We start from the raw sequence: 20,103 nt of genomic DNA on the forward strand, positions 1-20,103 counted from the left end.
GACGGTGGGACTCATTTTCTAAGATTCTTATGAAGCAAGACCTTGTAGTCTATTTGGGAGGGTCGTCATGGGTGAGTGGTTGTTACCAAAAGGTGGTCGCCAGGGCAATTAAGCTTTGACTACTCAATGAATTGTCTGCCTTTCATAATCTTCTCCATTTCTGTTACCCCCTGCAGCTGAGCAAAGGGGCACAACTGGAGCGTACAGACAAGGAAGGGCTAACTGCACTGTGCTGGGCGTGCCTCAAGGGGCACATCACTCTAGTGCAGTCGCTGACACAACGCGGCGCTGACATCCATCACTGTGACCGCAGCGGTCGCACTCCACTGCACCTCGCCGCCTTCTATGGAGACGCTCAAGTGGTGTGTACATTGCCTGTTTCCTTCATGTGTCTTGGTGTGTGTGCCTGTGCCTGAAGCCTAATATTTATTAGGTGAAGTGGACAGCTCACTGCAAAGAAGCTTAACATGGCACTGAATTTCAGAAAAAAAACTTTGCTAAGTCAACATTGGGCTCAATTAAGGATGGGCTCCAGGGAACTGGAATTCATCAAAGATGCTCCATGTACATATATATATTTTAAGTTATTGAGACATCCCAGTGCACTAAGGGATTTATAGAGCAAATCGAGAAAATTCATTATTGAACGAAGCGCATAGCGCTGAGTTCAATAATTATTTTCGAGATTTGCTCTATAAATCCCTTAGTGCACTGGGATTGTTTCAATAACGATATTGTCAGTACCGCCATAGAAAAAAGAAGATTCCAAACGCACATTTTGCAACGCGCATTTGAATAGGCATAACTGTGTGGTCAGGTCGTGTACAGTAAAGATCTACTTTTGTGTGGGGTGTCTCAAGTGTGTCGTGCTTTCGTCACACGCATTTTAATTTCTGTTGGTAAATTCCAGTGTAGCGTTAATCTGAACAGTGATGATCTTTCAGAGAGACCTCATTTGAACTCGGAGAAAGGAATGTGCTCTTCATTATTTGCGATTCGAAACCTCCAGTCGAGCTTCGACGGATTGACTGTGCGGAGTGACTCCCCTTGAATTGACTCGAAGCGCTGCGGTACTCAACGGTTCGCACATTTTCAAAACAAATGTGGCATATTTCTCGTGTTGTATCTTCACTCATCGGGGAGTCTGATACTAAATATGAACGGTAAGAATGCTCTGAACCCTACACGTATTATATCCCCATCGTTTTTTCGTTCACATTTGCCCAACATGTTAATTTGCTGAGCGGGGTTAATGTCGTCTGCTAGGCCGCTACCTGGGCAATCGAACCACTGCAGTCTGCACTGAGTCTGCATGCATGATATATGGTAAGAACGTTCTGAACCTTACACGTTTTCGATTACGATTGTTCTTGCCTTGAAATAATAATTCGGAAACCATTCATTTACTGAACTGATGTAGTCGTATTTCTGTGTAGTCTGCCACAGAGTCGATTGAGTCAGTCTTCCAAACTGGTCTAGCTGGTACGTTATCGGAATAACACTTGTGTTTTCTGTTAGCCGCTTTAGCGCATCGCCATTAGCCAATCAACTGGTTCACATCAGTCATGTGACACCAGTACTTACTGACAATTAAGTTTAAACTATGAAATAATTGATCTGTGGCTTTTGAATCTCTAAATTGTGAAAGCATGTGCCTACTTGTCCGTGTAAATGGTTACTTAAAAATCTTATGCTCTGGCCTTACTTGTAGGCGAACGGTATGTTATATGTCCGTCTGTCGGTTATGTCCTAATGTTGTATATATATGGCTTGTATACTTGCCATTTACATATTTAATATACATGTTGAAGGATGAATGATGATACATTGTAGACGGATGCATGTTATTGATTAAAAGCCCCACAATGATGTGCTTGGCAAATACAAAACAAAACAAGAAGAGCAAACGCTCGATCGAGTCACTTTCGCAGTTCTGAATATTATATGAGGCATCAGATGGACAGGAAGAAATTGCTATTCACAACACAATACAGATGTAAATAATTTGATGTAAAGAATAATCCTATAAAGTTTGAATCAAATCCGATGAATAGTTTCAGAGATATGATATTTCAATTTTTTTCCTTCAAGACATACCTGTGACCTTGAAAAAGGTCAAAGGTCACCAAAGCAGACGTCAAAGTGTAGAGGTCACTGGGAGTCACGTTCACATAAAATTTGAGCCCGGTCACTTTTATAGTTTCCGAGAAAAGCCCAACGTTAAGTTGTGTGTTGCCGAACAGAAAAGGCTAGTTATCTCCCTTGTTTTTCTGATAACGTTCGTAAAAGGCTACAGATGTAAATACTTTGATGTAAAGAATAATCCTACAAAGTTTCAATCACATCCGATGAACTTTGTCAAAGATATAAAATGTCTAATTTTTCCTTTGACGCTGACCTGTGACCTTGAAAAAGGTCAAAGGTCAACGAAACCATCGTTAAAGTGTAGAGGTCATTGGAGGTCACGACTAAACAAAATATGAGCCCGATCGCTTTGATAGTTTCCGAGAAAAGTCCAACGTTAAGGTGGTGTCTACGGACGGCCGGCCGGCCGGCCGGACAGACTAACACTGACCGATTACATAGAGTCACTTTTTCTCAAGTGACTCAAAAACCCCAATGTACAGACCCGTCCAGAGATATACATGGGATAAGATAATCCTAATCCACTTGCACACAACCCATAAATCATTAAACAGCTTGGCTGCTTTCTGAGCAGAGTAGGAATTAGCTTTTGCTGAATTAATTGTACAGGTGTCAGTTACAAGATTCATTCTGTAATATTTCTTCAAGACTCTTTGCATTGCATACAGGTGTGCATTCAACCCAAGAAATGTGGTTCTTGATATAGTACATCGTAATCAGTTATCTGTTACCCCCTCCACGCCCCCCTCCACTTTTAATCCATTTTTGCAAAGACGAATGAGTTAATTGTGGAATTTTGTGGTGTGTGTACCAGGTTCAGTTCCTGATGGACAGAGGAGCGCAGATAGAGCACGTTGACCAGCACGGCATGCGACCGCTGGACCGAGCCATCGGCTGTCGCAACACAGCTGTCATCGTCTGCTTCCTGCGCAAAGGAGCCAAGCTAGGTACGTTTGTCTGTGACACTCTTTCACTTATGATTACAGTTGTTGGTGTGTTACAGTTGTTGGTGTGTTACAGACGGGCGCAATGGCCGAGTGGATAAGATACTGGCCTCCTAACCCAAAGGTTGAGAGTTTAAATCCCGGCAGCGCCTGGTGGGTTAAGGGTGGAGATATTTCCGATCTCCCAGGTCAACTTATGTGCAGACCTGCTAGTGCCTTATCTCCCTTCATGTGTTCACCAAGTATGCACAGAAAAGATTCTATAATCCATGTCAGAGTTCGGTGGGTAATAGAAACATAGAAATACCAAGAATGTATTCCCTGAAATTGGCTAATGGCTGCCTGTATATATATAAAAACGGTTATACGCGTTAAAACCCACTTGTGCAAAAAACACGAGTGTTCATGGAAGTTTCAGCCCATGAACGCAGAAGAAGAAGTCGGTGTGTTAGAATAGATGTTCAGTCCTGGGAATAATGATTGTGTGCTTATTGGAAATCTAAAACAGAAAGACTTTAAATATTCAAACTCAAGAATCTAATAATAATAATAATAATAATAAGAGTATTTATAGGGCGCAAATCCTAAAATAGTTCTAAGCGCCTTACAATCTTAAATATAATCATCTTAATAACAGCAACAATACACAACATAAGCGCCTTAAATCAATCTTAAATATAATAATCTTAATAGCGTGTGGAATATAGCTGTGACGTTGCCGCAATCATCGCTGGCAATCTACAGCTTCTTGTGATCTTGTTTAAAAGTTTGAAAGCAGTGTGAGTGAGTGAAGAGTGTAAAGTATGTTGAATTGTTTGTGTGTTGTTTACAGGTCCCGAGACGTGGGCAATGGCGTCTGGCAAGACTGACGTCCTGCTGCTACTGCTCAACAAGCTGATGGAGGATGGAAACATCTTGTACAAGGTGAGGCTTTCTTTCTTTGTTTACAAACAGGAGCAATGGCCTAGTAGATAAAACACCGGCCTTCCATTGTGAATGAATGCAAATGCGTTAGTACGCTATCATACAGGAACAAACACAACTCCAAATGTAGGTTCCCTCCACTGTATTATACAGTTACGATAAACATACACACAAATACACACAATCATGAACATAAAGGTTAGGTATTCAAAAATTGGGTACTCACAGGTTTGGATGCAAAAACAACTCGAGGTTACAATCTCATGCACAATTTCACAAACAAAACCCTACACCCTTCACTTATCTAGAAAAATACACAAACAGTCCGTGAACTCACAGGCACACATTATCTACTTTACTGGTATCGAATCACGTGTGTTGTCAGAAAAACAGTTGCCGTTCATATTCCGGCAGACTCAAATCACCGTCTGCTCTGCCTACTAAACACTCATTATATCTTATGCACTTAAAGATCTTATTGACATATTTTAACTCTGTTCACAACACAGAATTACACAGCGTCTATGGCCGTTCACTAGGAAATGTATCTGAATACTAATTCCTTCCACTAGTGACCTCGGTCTACTCAGTTCCTTTCGCCCTGTGACCTCTATGGTCCAACTATACGGACAACCATAACCTTGCAATAACTTCGCGAAATCCCGTCGAATTTCAGCTATGCTGGTCTAGAGTTATGATACTTCGGCGGCTTCTCAGATCCTTCACACTTGTCATCTGGCCGCTATCTCCCTCTCAGACCGGTTATACGACGCACTGCACAATCATAAATAGCGGACATCTTGTCTTAGATATCTGTCTGCTATGTTTACAGTTTACAGTGTTAGTCGATTCAACTTATGCGATAAACACTCTAGCGATATTCGAATGCTTATTCCATTTACCTGTTAAGTGCTTTACTGTCGCATCTATCCGGGCTTCCTTCCTCCCGGCCGATTACTTGGACAACCCCTCAATGTCCAAGGACAGTGGTAAAGTGTAACAATACCCTAGTTGCGATTTACAACGCCAACTATCCCCGGTCAGTGAGCTGAACTCACAGTGCGAGAAACACACTTTGCTATGTCACGCTATATCTCTGGTTAGCGCTCTAAAAGCGTGGAGGATATCACTGTCAAACTTTGCCTGTTACAGTGTTATTCGTGATTTCCTTCACACCCATGCGGAAGGTTTAGTGATCAAATCCCAACAGCGCCTGGTCGGTTAATATTGGAGATTTTTCCTATCTCCTAGGTCAACTTATGTGCAGACCTGCTAGCTGCCTTATGCCCCGTTGTGTGTACACACAAGCACAAGACCAAGTACTTACAAAAAAGATCCCATAATCCATGTCAGAGTGTGATGTGTTATAGAAACACGAAAACACTTGGCGTGCATCCTCCAAAATGGACATATGGCTGCGGGGTAAAATCGGTCATACACGTAAAACTCACTTGTGACAAAAATAGGAGTGTACATGGGAGTTTCAGCACATGAACACAGATGAAGAAGAACTAGAAGGAAAGCTTGGCTCGATATCATGGGAGATCTTACTCGGCCTCACCGCTTTAACATTCTGACATAGTTATTTCCAGAAAAAGTCTATTGCTGACGGTTTATTGGCTGAAGTGATGTGACGCGTGTGCTGCTTTGTGTTTTGCAGAAGAACCGGATCAAGGAGGCGGCCCAGCGCTACCAGTACGCCCTCAAGAAGTTCCCGCGGGAGGGGCTGGGCGAAGAGGGGCGAACGTTCCAGGACCTCAGACTCAACTTCCTCCTCAACCTCTCTCGCTGCAAACGCAAACAGAATGTAAGTGTTTCAATGCAAATATGCAGTTACATGTATTTATATTGAATAAATAGTCTTTTTGCCCCAAGTTCAAGTTCTGCAGTCCATGAAAGGGTATAATTCTCAAGTATTTTTGTAGTTCAAAGTACAGTTCTACCTGCGATGTAAGGCCCCTCTGATGAGTGGACACCTCCCATGAAAGGACATCTACTCGGGTCCCTTTGTCTATTATCTTGACCAAAATATACCTGTCATGACAGGCCACCTGCAATATAGGGACACTTTTAAATGATCCCAAGGCCGTCCTTTCATGGCAGGTACCACTGTACAGCGATACGGTACCTGCCATAATAAGACCCCCTGTAGGCCACACTGAAGTGTCCTTTCATGGCAGGTGGCCTGTCATGACAGGTATGGCTTGGTAAAGATAAATGAAAGGACAACAGAAGGTGTCCCTATCAAAGGAGGTGTCCTCTCATCGGAGGTGCCTCACATCTCAGGTACACCTGTACCTTAGCTGTATGTAAGTGTGATGGTCCCCAGCTGCTAATTGATTCCTTGCAAAAACACCTGTAGAATACTCGGTTATTTAGGCCTAAAAAAAAAGTGTTTGGTTATGATAATTAACCTGACCTAAACTTATTGTTCCTGAAGACCCTAATTTTTATTCTTAATATGTTACACTTTTTGAGTCACTTGAGAAAAAGTGACTCTATGTAATCGGTCAGTGTTAGTCTGTCCGGCCGGCCGGCCGGCCGTAGACACCACCTTAACGTTGGACTTTTCTCGGAAACTATCAAAGCGATCGGGCTCATATTTTGTTTAGTCGTGACCTCCAATGACCTCTACACTTTAACGATGGTTTCGTTGACCTTTGACCTTTTTCAAGGTCACAGGTCAGCGTCAAAGGAAAAATTAGACATTTTATATCTTTTCTCGGAAACTATCAAAGCGATCGGGCTCATATTTTGTTTAGTCGTGACCTCCAATGACCTCTACACTTTAACGATGGTTTCGTTGACCTTTGACCTTTTTCAAGGTCACAGGTCAGCGTCAAAGGAAAAATTAGACATTTTATATCTTTGACAAAGTTCATCGGATGTGATTGAAACTTTGTAGGATTATTCTTTACATCAAAGTATTTACATCTGTAGCCTTTTACGAACGTTATCAGAAAAACAAGGGAGATAACTAGCCTTTTCTGTTCGGCAACACACAACTTAACGTTGGGCTTTTCTCGGAAACTATAAAAGTGACCGGGCTCAAATTTTATGTGAACGTGACTCATTGTGTTGTGAATAGCAATTTCTTCCTGTCCATCTGATGCCTCATATAATATTCAGAACTGCGAAAGTGACTCGATCGAGCGTTTGCTCTTCTTGTTTTTAAAGGAGTTACCTACCTTCCTACCCTTTTCTGTGGGGACAGGTTATCTTAAGCATCACTATTTATTTTTCTTGGCCTCGCATAGTATACTAAAAGGACATAACCATCTTGCTTTCAGGATTTTCCCAAGCTGAAATACTTTTTTGCAAACAGCATCTGAAGAGTACTTGGTTATTAATTTACACAGTGTAATAGGGTTCACACAGGTTTTAAAAGTGTTTCAAGACTTGTAAGAAAATGACTCCCCCCCATTTTTAGGTCTTAACAGATTTGACTTTGTAGAGGTGAAATGATAACTGGACACAACCATCTTGCTTGCAGGATTACCCGGCTGCCATAGACCTGGCCACGAGGGCGCTAGAGATCAAACCCAAATGCTTCGAGGCGTACTACGCCCGCGCACGAGCCAAGCGAGATGACCAGCAGTACAGCTCAGCACAGGCCGACCTGATGGAAGCGTTACGATTGGCTCCCAACAACCGAGAGGTCCGGCGTCTTCTCACCCGAATCAAAGAGGAGTGCACTCAGCAGGTGTCGCGCTACGAGAGCGGCCTCCCTTCCCATGAGATGGACCGAATCTCGGAGGATGAGGACGATTCGTCGTTAGCGCTGGATGTTCCGTCTCGTAGCGGTCAACAACAGCCAGAAGAGACGGCATTGTGATGGGAGAACGTCGCTGTGATTTCCCTTCTTACTGACTGTGCTGAGAAAATGGTGCTTCGATGTGACATTTGACTGTCGGTGGAAAATTGGAACTTGGACCCCAAAGACCGCGATATAGCGGAAGTCCACGGTTGCAACCGACGAGGAGACTCCATCACAATTGCAACTTGCATCTCTGTGAAACTGCTGCTTTGAATTCGTGAGAGAAATAAGAGTTTCCAGATGTTACTGGGACAGCTTTGTGACTTAGTCTTGTAAGGAAGTCACTCCACCACAAAGACTTGAATGGTCATATGAGCAAAGTGAAAACAAGGAACTGTTGTCACGTCATTCGGATCTACGGGACTGGAAAAGATCAGATCCCGTAGTGTCCTAAAATGATGAACGCACCCTGAGCTTCATTTGATTGACTGGAAAAAGTGGTGACTGATGAATTACCGTTGCTGTGAGAAAGTTCACACTTCATGTAGCTGCCAAGATCTGATACAGTGGTATCCCTCACCCCCATCCCTCACCCCCATCCCTCACCCCCATCCCTCACCCCCAACCCTCACCCCCAACCCTCACCCCCATCCCTCACCCCCATCCCTCACCCCCATCCCTCACCCCCAACCCTCACCCCCATCCCTCACCCCCATCCCTCACCCCCAACCCTCACCCTCACCCCCATCCCTCACCCCCAACCCTCACCCCCATCCCTCACCCCCATCCCTCACCCCCATCCCTCACCCCCCAACCCTCACCCTCATCCCTCACCCCCAATCCTCACCCCCATCCCTCACCCCCATCCCTCACCCCCATCCCTCACCCCCATCCCTCACCCCCAACCCTCACCCCCAACCCTCACCCCCATCCCTCACCCCCATCCCTCACCCCCATCCCTCACCCCCAACCCTCACCCCCATCCCTCACCCCCATCCCTCACCCCCATCCCCCCTCTTTTTAAGGACCTCCAAGAATCAAAGAAAATCTGGTCTAAAAGAGAGTGAGTCTTAATTCAAATGGAGGTCAACTTACAGACATTACCAGCAGAAAATCTGGTCATGAAAGAGAGTGAGTCTTAATTCAAATTGAGGTCAACTTACAGACATTATCAGCAGAAAATCTGGAAAACTAGGGTATTACAAGGGGGTGGTCACAAAATGGGGAGGAATGAATGGTCTTAAGAGGGTGGTTCCATTATGTTAACCCTCTTGGCACTACATATAATAAAAAGTGTGTTCTAAAGTAATGGCTTATAATAAGAGTACAAACAACGTCATTGGGTAGTGTTAGTTTTTTTAGTTTTTGAAGGTCTTATATTAATATTAGACCAAGAAACCTATACATTTTTAGAAAGAAAAATGCTTTGACAATGCCAAGAAAGTAAGGTAAAAGCCATACCTTGATTTTTGTGACTGTAGCAGTCCACTGAAGTATCCATGAATATTTCGCAAACGTATCCAGAAAACAATGTCCCACACAAAAAGGCATGTACACTGGCACAAACATGGTTTCACTTGTCCAAAATAGCACAAAAAGCACTGTCACACATCTGGGTGGGCTGGCATGGACAGCACTTTATCTCCTGTGGTGCTTGGCAAAGCACCCAGGGCAGAGACCAATGTCACAGACAGGACACTCCCAGGCGGATCTGACACGCTTGTTGTGGCCAGCAACACAATCCCTCTTTTTGCCCACTGGCAGCCTCCTCAAGTCATGGGCATCACCTGCAGGACCTGGCTGGGGCTGGGCAGGCTGGGCAGGAGGGACCTGCAGTGGTGGATTCTCCCTGGCGGCCTGGATCTCCGCAGCAGTGCGGCGCCGACGGACAACTTTGGGTGGGTAATAATTGCCCGCCAGACCATCCACAACCTTCACCATGAAGTGGTACCTGGTCAGCTTGGGCCTGTCTGAGGTGTTCTTGTCATAGATGATGTAAGCATTCAAGACAGCCCTCCCAAACAGCGAAAAGGCAACCTTCAGTGACCACTTCATGGTGCGGCGTTCCGACAGATACACGTAGAGGCGTGCGTCGCTCAAGTCCACACCCCCCATGGTCTTGTTATATTTCACCACACATTTGGGTTTCATCACCTGCTGTCTTCTTCTGTTCTCCAGCTCCTGGAAGCCTGCAGAGACAGCAGTGGTCAGCAGAACAGGTTTCTTGCCACCATCTTTGTAAACCACACACAGGAGATTGCCTTTCCGGCGTTCAGCGACCTGGTGGTTTTGCAGTCTCTGGTTGAGAGCTGCTCTGGGCAGACCTCTCCTGTTGGCCCTGACAGTGCCTGTGGCTGTAGTCCCTTGTTGGTACAGGTCAAGGAACAGCTGAGGTGAGGAGAAGTAATTGTCTATTCCGAGGTGATGACCACGGTTGAAAAAGTTACAAGCAGTCAGCAGTCGCATGACCAACGTGTACGTTGATCCTTGCGGATCCACTGGTGCTGCCGGGTTTTTGCCCTTGTACACCTCAAAGAAAGAGGTATATCCGTTGAGGGCATCACAGACACACCACAGCTTGATGCCAAAGCGGGCATGGCGCTTGAGGGGCATGAACTGCCGCAGATGTGGAGTTTTCCCCTTGTAGCCCACCATGCTCTCATCAATAGAGATGTCTGCGTCGGGGTGGTAGTAGCGCAGAAACTCTCTGGTGAAGTGGTCAATAAGAGGCTGGATCTTGTACAGCTTGTGGGCTGGGTTACCAGGAGGAGGCTGCAGTTGATTGTTGTTGAAGTGCAGGAACTTCATCAGCAACTGGAATCGATCCCGCGAAAAATGTTCCAGGAACCATGGGGTCTTCTGGCTCGGACGACAAGAATCCCAGTATGAGCTAATGGTGGTCTTCCTGATCAGCCCCATGTTGAAAGTCACCCCCAGAAAGGCTCTGAACTCCTCTGGTGTTGTAGGCCCCTTCTTGATCCACTGGTGAACAATGGAAGTGGGCTTGCGGTGTAAATAGTCGTGATGACCATTGATCCACTGCTGAGTGTACGTGTTGGTCTCCTCAACAATACCGTCAACGAAAGCAGGAGGGAAGAAGAGGTTGACATAGTCAATGGGCTCGGAGTCTTGAGGTGGAGGATGCTTAGGGCCTGGAACAGCGGTGAAACCAATGGGGTTAGGTCCTGGGTCCTCTCCTAGGATGGGCAGCCACAGGCCGTTGACGTCTTGGTCAGCATTATCGTCATCATCGCTGTCTGAACTGCTGGGCTCTACAACAATGAAAAGAAACAAAAGAAAAATTATTTTTACTATTCAGTTCCACTTCCAGAACACTATAAAAATGGCAATTTATTCTGCTAAATTTAGTAATAAACTTTCATTCCCTTTTTTTCCCTTTTCGTTTTGCTTCCAAACTAATTATTTATACAAAGTGTAACATTTCTTTACACACACACAAATATATAATAAGATAATAATAAATTGCTTTTAGTTCATAGTAGAAATACCAACCAATAACAAGCAAAATCTGAGCAATAAAACCCAATTTCACACACTTCAGATTTACAGGTTATCAGCCCTGACACACCCCCTTCGTACCCTTCAACATTATCCATCCACTCCTCAGTTTCCTGTAGTAATAAACATTACCTAGATCTGTCTGACAAAAAAGAAAGTTGTATTGATCAAAATACCAATCTTATGCAATGATTCCAGTTATCAAAAAGCAATAGAGGTAGCATATGCACGGAATAATAAAAGAAACACGCCCACATGCTCCCCCAAAAAATGAAAACAAACCAAACTCGTGCAGTCAGTGACATTCACTCGACACGTGCCAAGCTAAGAATGGCCACTGTCTGCTAGAACCCCCCCTTGTTCAGTTACAAACACAAATAAAGCCATCCTTACCTTCATATTCATCCTCAGAGTCACTTTCAGCAACAGACTCTTCGCTCGTGTCATGAACGATGTCTTCGTCTTCGTGAGCACTCTCAATGTCGCTCATTTTATCAAAAAACTTGAGAAAAACTGTTCAAAAAACGGCTTGTGATGGCTGCATGAACGAAGGAAGAAGGCAGGAGATAGGCACAACACATATTCTGATTGGTCAATAATGCTCTCGCTCATTTGCATGGCATGACCCGTGACATGGGAAATTCCGCCACGATCGTGGCGCATCGTGGCGGACCGGCAAAGCCACGATCGTGGCGCATCGTGCTAAGCAGGTTAATGACCTATGATACCAATACACGCACAGCCTTGCAGTGACCTTGCAAGTAATTTTCTGCTGCTGATATGACGAAGTCACTGAGACAAAATTTCTTCTCAAAATTCTTTGTCAGTTCCTTGGGAGACATGCACGCAGCAGAAGTGACAGAATTTTTGTGTGACGCCATTATTTGTATTGTCACGTTTTCTCGTTTGATGTCGGATAATTTCACTTTGGAAGAGAGGGGCAAGAACAGAAGTCTTGGTTTAGCTATTCGGTGTTGTATCTCATTAACCTGTGTGGGATGTAGCTGCATGTTGTTGTTTGAATCATCAGGCCCTATCTGTTGTGTGGCACACCGCCTGTCTTTCTTAATGGACTTGTTCCCGTTACCTTGACCACCAGAAAGCATTTACCTGCCTGTCACCTCACATCATGTTTATGTCCGATGTTAGTCAATGTGGAAAAATGATTGCCTTCATAGTCATGTAACGTTTGCCGGAAGTTTTCTTTATTTTTATTTTTTAGCTTTTTTTCCTCTGATAACTTTGGTTGTACATGTACTTCTTTTGCTTGAATTTTTTTTCTCATATAACTTTGGCTGAAGAATTTGTCCTTAGCTAAGTTTTCTTTTCATAGCTATTTTTCCCTCTGAAGCTGTAAGTTTTCTTTTTTAAACTTTTTTCTCCGATAACTTTGGCTGAAGATTTGTACCAGATCTTCACTTGTAGAATATTCCCCAAGGCTTGTAGTTATACTGTTTCATTTCTGGTGTTTGTTGGTAACTTTTCTCCCACTCAAGGCGCAAACAATGAAACATTGTGAGTTGGAAGGTGAAGGGGCTAGGAAAATGAACATAGTTGCAAGCGCAAAATTCCAGTTTTCTTTATGTACAGTTTTCTTTATGTACAGTTTTCTGGTTTTGTCGTTATCACTTTGAGCATTTTCTTTTCTTCAGCTTTTAAAAAAACAATTTAAATCCTGTTTTCCTGTGGTTTTAGTAGGAGGTCTAAAACCAGTGTTCCCAGCTGACCGCTATAACTCTTACTCAGGAGAATATTTTACGTTGCAAGGTTTTACGGTGCTATTATCCAGTCTCACCTGTTGCTACAGTGGAACCCCTTTTAAGACTCCCCCCCCCCCCTCCCCCCCCACCCCACACCTTTTCAAGACCTTGTTTTTTCCGGTTTTAAAAAAGACGGGTTTCACTATATTTGTTTTACAATTGCGATTTGTACAGCTGTACTTTGTTCTTTCCTTGCTCTGGTTTTTGACTGTAAAAACCGAAATAATTTATGTGTAAAGTTCATGTGTATATAAATACCGTTCCTCCTATGTGAAGTCTGATGCAACTTACTGCTTGGATTTTGTTTTTTGTTTGAAGATCACAGTATGTTTTTTAACCAGCTGAGGAAAACAGGTCTGTGAGAATATGTGAAATGAGTACTATGAGTTACAAGTGTCAGGCCTGGAAATGATACACCTTTCGTCGAAAATACGACGAAGTCCTTTTCTAAATTGTGTAAGAAAAGAGCCTCCGTGTGCCCTTAAAAATGCTTAAAACGCAAATTTTCCCGTCAGTACGCCCAAACCACTTTTACTCCTTCCCAGGCCTGAAGTGTTGAACTGTAATTATTTTGTGTCTCTACGTTTTATTGGATATACTTGTTGAAATTCCTGAAGGTAGAAATAGTTATTAATTTATTGACATAATTAATAAATGTTTCTTTATTTACATGATTATTCAACTGTAAATTATGGGCCTATTTATTTATTTCTGATTTTTTAAATTATTTATTTCCAAACTTACTTGCAGATTTACTTATTTGCTGGGGTTTGTTTATTTGTTTTATGACTAAGTTCACAACTGTCTTCAAACACTGTTTCATTTTTATTTTTATGGATTACTTTATTTTATGATTCCAAATTTCTTTAGCATTTGTCTCCGTTTTCTCAATTCTTGTTACAGTTAAAAGTATCACATTTCTGTGGGCTTCAGCTTTTTCTTTGTCACACTGTCTAATGTTCAGATAATGAATCACCGAAAAGCATAATGACGTGAGTTTTCAGTTCAGCAATGAAAATCTTATAATAAAATTATTTGTTCAAAATTTAATTCATAATTATTTTTCCAGCGCTTTGAGCAGGGATTAATCCTAGATACACGCGCTCTAAAAATATTATGTATTGTTATTATTAATTTTGAAAAACAGGGGGCATTTTTGTATTTGTCTTCTTTTCTCTCAGAAGAATCTCATGTAGCTTTCAGTTACATACATTTTCACTTTGTTTGTGATTGTGAACATTTTTGCTGTTATCATGAATGAATTAGGCGGAGAATCTGACCTTGAGGCAACCTTTAACCATGCATGACTATAAGTTTCTTAAGCATTCTCTGTTGGGCGCTGTTGCTTTTCATCGTATATATAAATTAAGTGCGTTTGTATATTTTAGTTCTCTGTAAATTTTGTTTATTTCTTTAGTAAATTTTTGTCTTATTTGGTTTGATGGCATTACGGCATACAGTGGAATAAGACCATGATAAAGACCATGATTTTGCCACGAACCCACCCCCATCCCCCTTTAGATACTTTGATTTCTCAGATTTACTGCTCCCAACCTGTGTAAATGTACCTCCATTTAAGACTCCCTCCTTTTTAAGACCCATTTTTCTGATCAGCCTTTTTGGAGGTCTGGAAAGGGGTTGGACTGTATAGCTAATAGCGTGTGTATATATAATGAAGTTAGTGTTATAATCAGCAAGTGTACAGGTGTGTGTTAATTAATGTAACAGTAGGTGTTGTGTTAGACCTGTTGTAGAGGTTCCATACACTAATTAATACAATTTGTTTGTAATTACTCATCCAGTAAAGCTAATAACGAAAGCAAGTTACTTCTGAATTCTCAATTCATTGGTGATAATGTTAAACAAGTGGTTTTCATGAGCTTGTGAAGGCCTCGGACTAAATAAAGTTGAAATCAACATTTTTTTGTTTGTGTGAGTATGAATGTGTGTGTGTGTGTGTGTGTGTGTGTTCTAATTAACACTTCATGCAAACAAATCAAACAAACTAAACAAAAAATCAGTCAGCAACAGAGAGATCAACACACTGTAGGTGTGGCCAACCTGCCCCCCCCCTCTCTGAACTGGAATGGTCCAGTACCCTGAACTGACTCCAACCATAAGTACTTTTAGTGTAGTCATAATGTACCAAGAATGTACTCAAAATGTTCTTACCTGTCCCCCCTTAAATGTTAAAAATGTACTAACCTGAAACACCTGCTGGTGGATAGAATGGACTAACCCATCACCCCTTATATATGTGGTTGGTATGTCCCTGTTTTTTTAATAATTTTTTTAATAATTTTTTTATTTGTGTTTCTAGAGAGGGACAATCGGTTTTTGCTGGGTTTTTTTAAAAAATTTTTAAAGATTTTTTAAATCTCAGTTGAAAAGGCAGTTTTGCTTCAACACCTTACATTTAAAAAAAAAAAAATTTAAATTCTAGATAGGGACAATCGGATTTCGCTGGTCTTTTTTTTTAGAATTTTTATTTTTTTATTTTTATTTTTTTTATTTTTTTTATTTTTTTTATAGACCGCGACAATCAGATTTCGCTGGTCTTTTTTAGATTTTTTTTTTTTTATTTTTTTATTTTTTTTTAATGTCAGTTGCAGCAGGTAAGATTTTATTCAACACTGTTTTTTTAACATTTTTTTTTAATTCTTACCCCTCATCCCCATTTTTTTCATAATGGACTCGACCAATGTAGGGGGTGTTTGCACATGGACTGTTCCATTGACCTCTTTGCTGCCTGTTGTCTATGGGTTTGCACGTGCAGAACGAAAATGTCATGACATGAACACACAAACACTCCACACACCAATGTTCAACTCGCACAAAACTCGCCTTTTTCGTGTACCCGTGGGCATCAACATTTTTACATTTAGTCAAGTTTTGACTAAATGTTTTAACGTAGAGGGGGGAATCGAGACGAGGGTCGTGGTGTATGTGCGTGTGTGTGTCTGTGTGTGTGTGTGTGTGTGTGTAGAGCGATTCAGACTAAACTACTGGACCGATCTTTATGAAATTTGACATGAGAGTTCCTGGGTATGAAATCCCCGAACATTTTTTTCATTTTTTTGATAAATGTCTTTGATGACGTCATATCCGGCTTTTCGTGAAAGTTGAGGCAGCACTGTCACGCCCTCATTTTTCAACCAAATTGGTTGAAATTTTGGTCAAGTAATCTTCGACGAAGCCCGGACTTCGGTATTGCATTTCAGCTTGGTGGCTTAAAAATTAATTAATGACTTTGGTCATTAAAAATCTGAAATTGTAAAAAAAAATAAAAATTTATAAAACGATCCAAATTTACGTTTATCTTATTCTCCATCATTTGCTGATTCCAAAAACATATAAATATGTTACATTTGGATTAAAAACAAGCTCTGAAAATTAAATATATAAAAATTATTATCAAAATTAAATTGTCGAAATCAATTTAAAAACAATTTCATCTTATTCCTTGTCGGTTCCTGATTCCAAAAACATATAGATATGATATGTTTGGATTAAAAACACGCTCAGAAAGTTAAAACAAAGAGAGGTACAGAAAAGCGTGCTATCCTTCTTAGCGCAACTACTACCCCGCTCTTCTTGTCAATTTCACTGCCTTTGCCATGAGCGGTGGACTGACGATGCTACGAGTATACGGTCTTGCTGAAAAATGGCATTGCGTTCAGTTTCATTCTGTGAGTTCGACAGCTACTTGACTAAATGTTGTATTTTCGCCTTACGCGACTTGTTATTTATTGAGCTCTCTTTCCTCTCCTTCTTTTGAAGCAGAGCGACCACAAAAACAACATACATATTTTGTCACACACACAAAATGTTAAAATAAAGAAAGTAAGAATGATAATAACAAGAAATCGTTCCTATGTACTGTGGAACCCCCCTTTTAACAACAATGCTCAAAGACAATGTTAATGACAATGTTAATGACAATGTTAATGACAATGACAAGAACCGTTCGTAAACCAACTGGACCCCCCCCCTTTTTTTTTTAAATACTGCACAACCTACGCCAGTTTTAATGAAAATGCTCAAAGACAATGTTAATGACAAAGACAAGAACCCTTCGTAAACACACTGGAACACCCCCCCCCCCCCCCCCCCCAGAAGACGTTCGTTAATACAAAAATCTGAAAAAAATGGGTCTTAAAGAATGGGGGGAGAGGGGGGGGATGTGGTTCTCAAAATGGGGGTAAATTTACACTGAGAGGTTATCAACAATTTCTGAGGATACAGGGTCTTTGAAGGGAGGAAGTCATCTTTCTTTATTTGGTGTTTAACATCGTTTTCAACCACGAAGGTTATATCGCGACGGGGAAAGGGGGGAGATGGGATAGAGCCACTTGTCAATTGTTTCTTGTTCACAAAAGCACTAATCAAAAATTTGCTCGAGGGGCTTGCAACGTTACTGGGAAAATGCAAGTTTCCAGTACAAAGGACTTAACATTTCTTACATACTGCTTGACTAAAATCTTTACAATTTTGTTTGTTTGTTTGTTTATTTGTTGCTTAACGTCCAGCCGACTACGCAGAGCCATATCAGGACGAGGAAGGGGGGGATGAAGGGGGCCACTTGTCAAGCGATTCCTGTTTACAAATGCACTAACCCATTACTTGTGTCCCAGCAGGCTTTAGTAAAACTAAATTAATACCTACTGGAAGATTACCAGTTTCCAGTATGTTAAAATAGGCTTAACCTATCTACTGCTGGACTTACATCAGAACACAAACAGATTAAACTATACATGAATCGCGAGACAAGCGGCAAGAGAAGAGATTTTTGGAAAAAATACAGGTGAATGAGCAAGAAGGCAGAAAAAAGAAAAGAATTCATGAAGAAAAAGAGAGCATGACAGGAAAGAGGAACCAAAAATCTACCTAACAGCAAACTAGAAAGCTCCTGCGGTTCCAAAAACAGGAGGGGCCTTTAATTTCATAACCGCAGTGCCCCACTGCGGGAATTTCTTACATACTGCTTGACTAAAATCTTTACAAACATGGACTATATTCTATACAAGAAACACTTAACAAGGGTAAAAAGAGAAACAGAATCCGTTAGTCGCCTCTTACGACATGCTGGGAGCATCGGGTAAATTCTTCCCCCTAACCCGCAGGGGGTGGAGGAAGTCATATCGGGTGGTCTTGAAGAAAGGTGTAAGGGAGGGGCGGGGGGGAGTGGGCGCTGTATTCGCCAGCAAAAATAAAAGCCTCGTTGTGCTTTACAAACAATACAGCAACACAAAGTACACTGGACATTAAAATTGAATTGTTCACACGTAGACATGATACAGGCGAAGACATAGCACTGATCAATGCGAATTGCACGCCTAAATATTCAGCTGCCACATACAGGGTGTTTAAAAAAAAGCGCCTTATTTTCTTGTTGGTCTCATTTTTGACTGCAAAGAGAGATTTTGAACATTTCTTCACCAAACAAAAACACAATTTCTACCAAATTTGCAGGACATAATCCCCCATCATTTTGCTATTGTTTGGTGAAGACATTTTCTAAATTTCTCTTTAAAGTAAAAAATGAGACCAAAAAGAAAACAGGGCGCTTTTTTGGGACAACCCTGTCAAAGCCACTGGGAAACAGTACAAAAGTTCATTCGAGTGGAAGGGGAAACATGCGTTTTCTCGGCATTTGTGGCAGTTAAATGTGTACAAAAAAAGAAAGTATCTGGAGCTATCTTTTTGGAATGTTATGTACTGTACACGTATTATTGGCTCATTATACAAGGTATAAACTGTGCAAATAAATTACTGAAAGAACTCGTACCCTAACTTAAGCCCTCATTTCCGTCCCATTTCATTCACACTTTCTATGCCATTTACGGTACTCAGCTTGGCTATCTGGCACATTTTTCGGATCAAAGGTTTTTTTTACAGGAGTCACTTAATTGACCGCCGCTCAACTAAGGGTACCCCCAAAATCGACCTGACAAAAACGTATGGTGCAAATTAAATAAATCGACGAAAATTCAAAAGTGGCACGACTGGTACCATTCTTAATGCAAGGAGAAAGCCAAATTAATTATCTACCCAAAACAGGTCGTTCTGTTTAGCTATCTTGTGTTATGCCATTCCTACTGATGCATGTGTCGTTGCATGAGTGGTCAAAAATGCAAGGTTTTTGCATCAAATTTGATGGGTATACGAAAATGCGCTGTATTTCAGCAATGACCGGGTGGATTGCTCTGAAACTTTCAGGATCTTATGCCTTTATACGGAAATTACTACAGGTCTTTCTTTCTTTATTTGGTGTTTAACGTCGTTTTCAACCACGAAGGTTATATGGCGACGGGGAAAGGGGGGAGATGAGATAGAGCCACTTGTCAATTGTTTCTTGTTCACAAAAGCATTTATTTCCGAACATCGTCTATTCAGGCCGCTTTCTCACTCAGGAAAACAAACTGCTATACAGTACGGAGCTACCCAATATTTTTTTCTCATAGTATGCATGTATATTTCGTTTCAATGCAAAGATACTTTCACTGTGAGAACTTGAAATCTTCGTCTTGCACATGTATGCGTACACACGGGTGTGTTCGGACTCCGAGTAGAGTTGACTCTGGGAAATAAATCCCTCACCAAATGTGGGGTTCGAACCCATGCCAACAAGGACAAACTGGTTCAAGCCAGCGCTGCTACCAACTGAGCTGTCTCCCTGCCCCAACTTTAATGGTACAAACTTTTGAAACTAAATTTCAAACATCAAATACAAATAACTATGAAATGTTATATGAACAATTATTGGCAAATTTCATTTAATTTTTTACAATACTGGCACATCTTCACCGCGGCATAGCAAGTAATTTTTCATTTTCATGTGATTAAGTCACGGAGACATTTCCTGGGTAGAGAAGGGTCAAAACTTTTACGTGACGCCATTAGTCGAAGTGTGACCTCTTGTCTTGTCGAACTTTGTTTCCCTTTTGATGTTCCGAAGACAATTAGACGAGATAGTCACAATACCGATACATGCACAGCGCGGCGGTGACCTTGCGAGTCATTATCTACTGCTGATATGAAGATGTCCCCGACA

At 41.7% G+C, this 20,103-nt stretch overlaps 2 protein-coding genes across 2 annotated transcripts in view; one reads left to right on the forward strand and one right to left on the reverse strand.

Annotated features, from left to right (window-relative positions):
• Positions 1-8,426, forward strand: part of LOC138947466 (protein TANC1-like) — a gene marked incomplete at its 5' end in the record, with an annotated part of 32,797 nt that extends 24,371 nt beyond the window's left edge. Inside the window, 5 exon segments of the mRNA XM_070318948.1 lie at positions 177-362; positions 2,960-3,092; positions 3,922-4,013; positions 5,674-5,820; positions 7,507-8,426. Coding sequence (XP_070175049.1) covers positions 177-362; positions 2,960-3,092; positions 3,922-4,013; positions 5,674-5,820; positions 7,507-7,848 — 900 coding nt within the window.
• A 784-nt stretch (positions 8,427-9,210) lies between these two features.
• Positions 9,211-11,779, reverse strand: LOC138946565 (piggyBac transposable element-derived protein 4-like). Its single transcript, XM_070318007.1, has 2 exons — positions 11,683-11,779; positions 9,211-11,042 (listed from the first exon to the last, which is right to left on the reverse strand). The coding sequence occupies exons 1-2, from the start codon at positions 11,777-11,779 to the stop codon at positions 9,409-9,411; spliced, it is 1,731 nt and encodes a 576-aa protein (XP_070174108.1). The 3' UTR covers positions 9,211-9,408.
• Positions 11,780-20,103: the final 8,324 nt, after the last annotated feature.

The sequence above is a fragment of the Littorina saxatilis genome, linkage group LG14 (genome assembly GCF_037325665.1).
Source record: "Littorina saxatilis isolate snail1 linkage group LG14, US_GU_Lsax_2.0, whole genome shotgun sequence".
Taxonomy (NCBI): Eukaryota; Metazoa; Mollusca; class Gastropoda; order Littorinimorpha; family Littorinidae; genus Littorina; species Littorina saxatilis.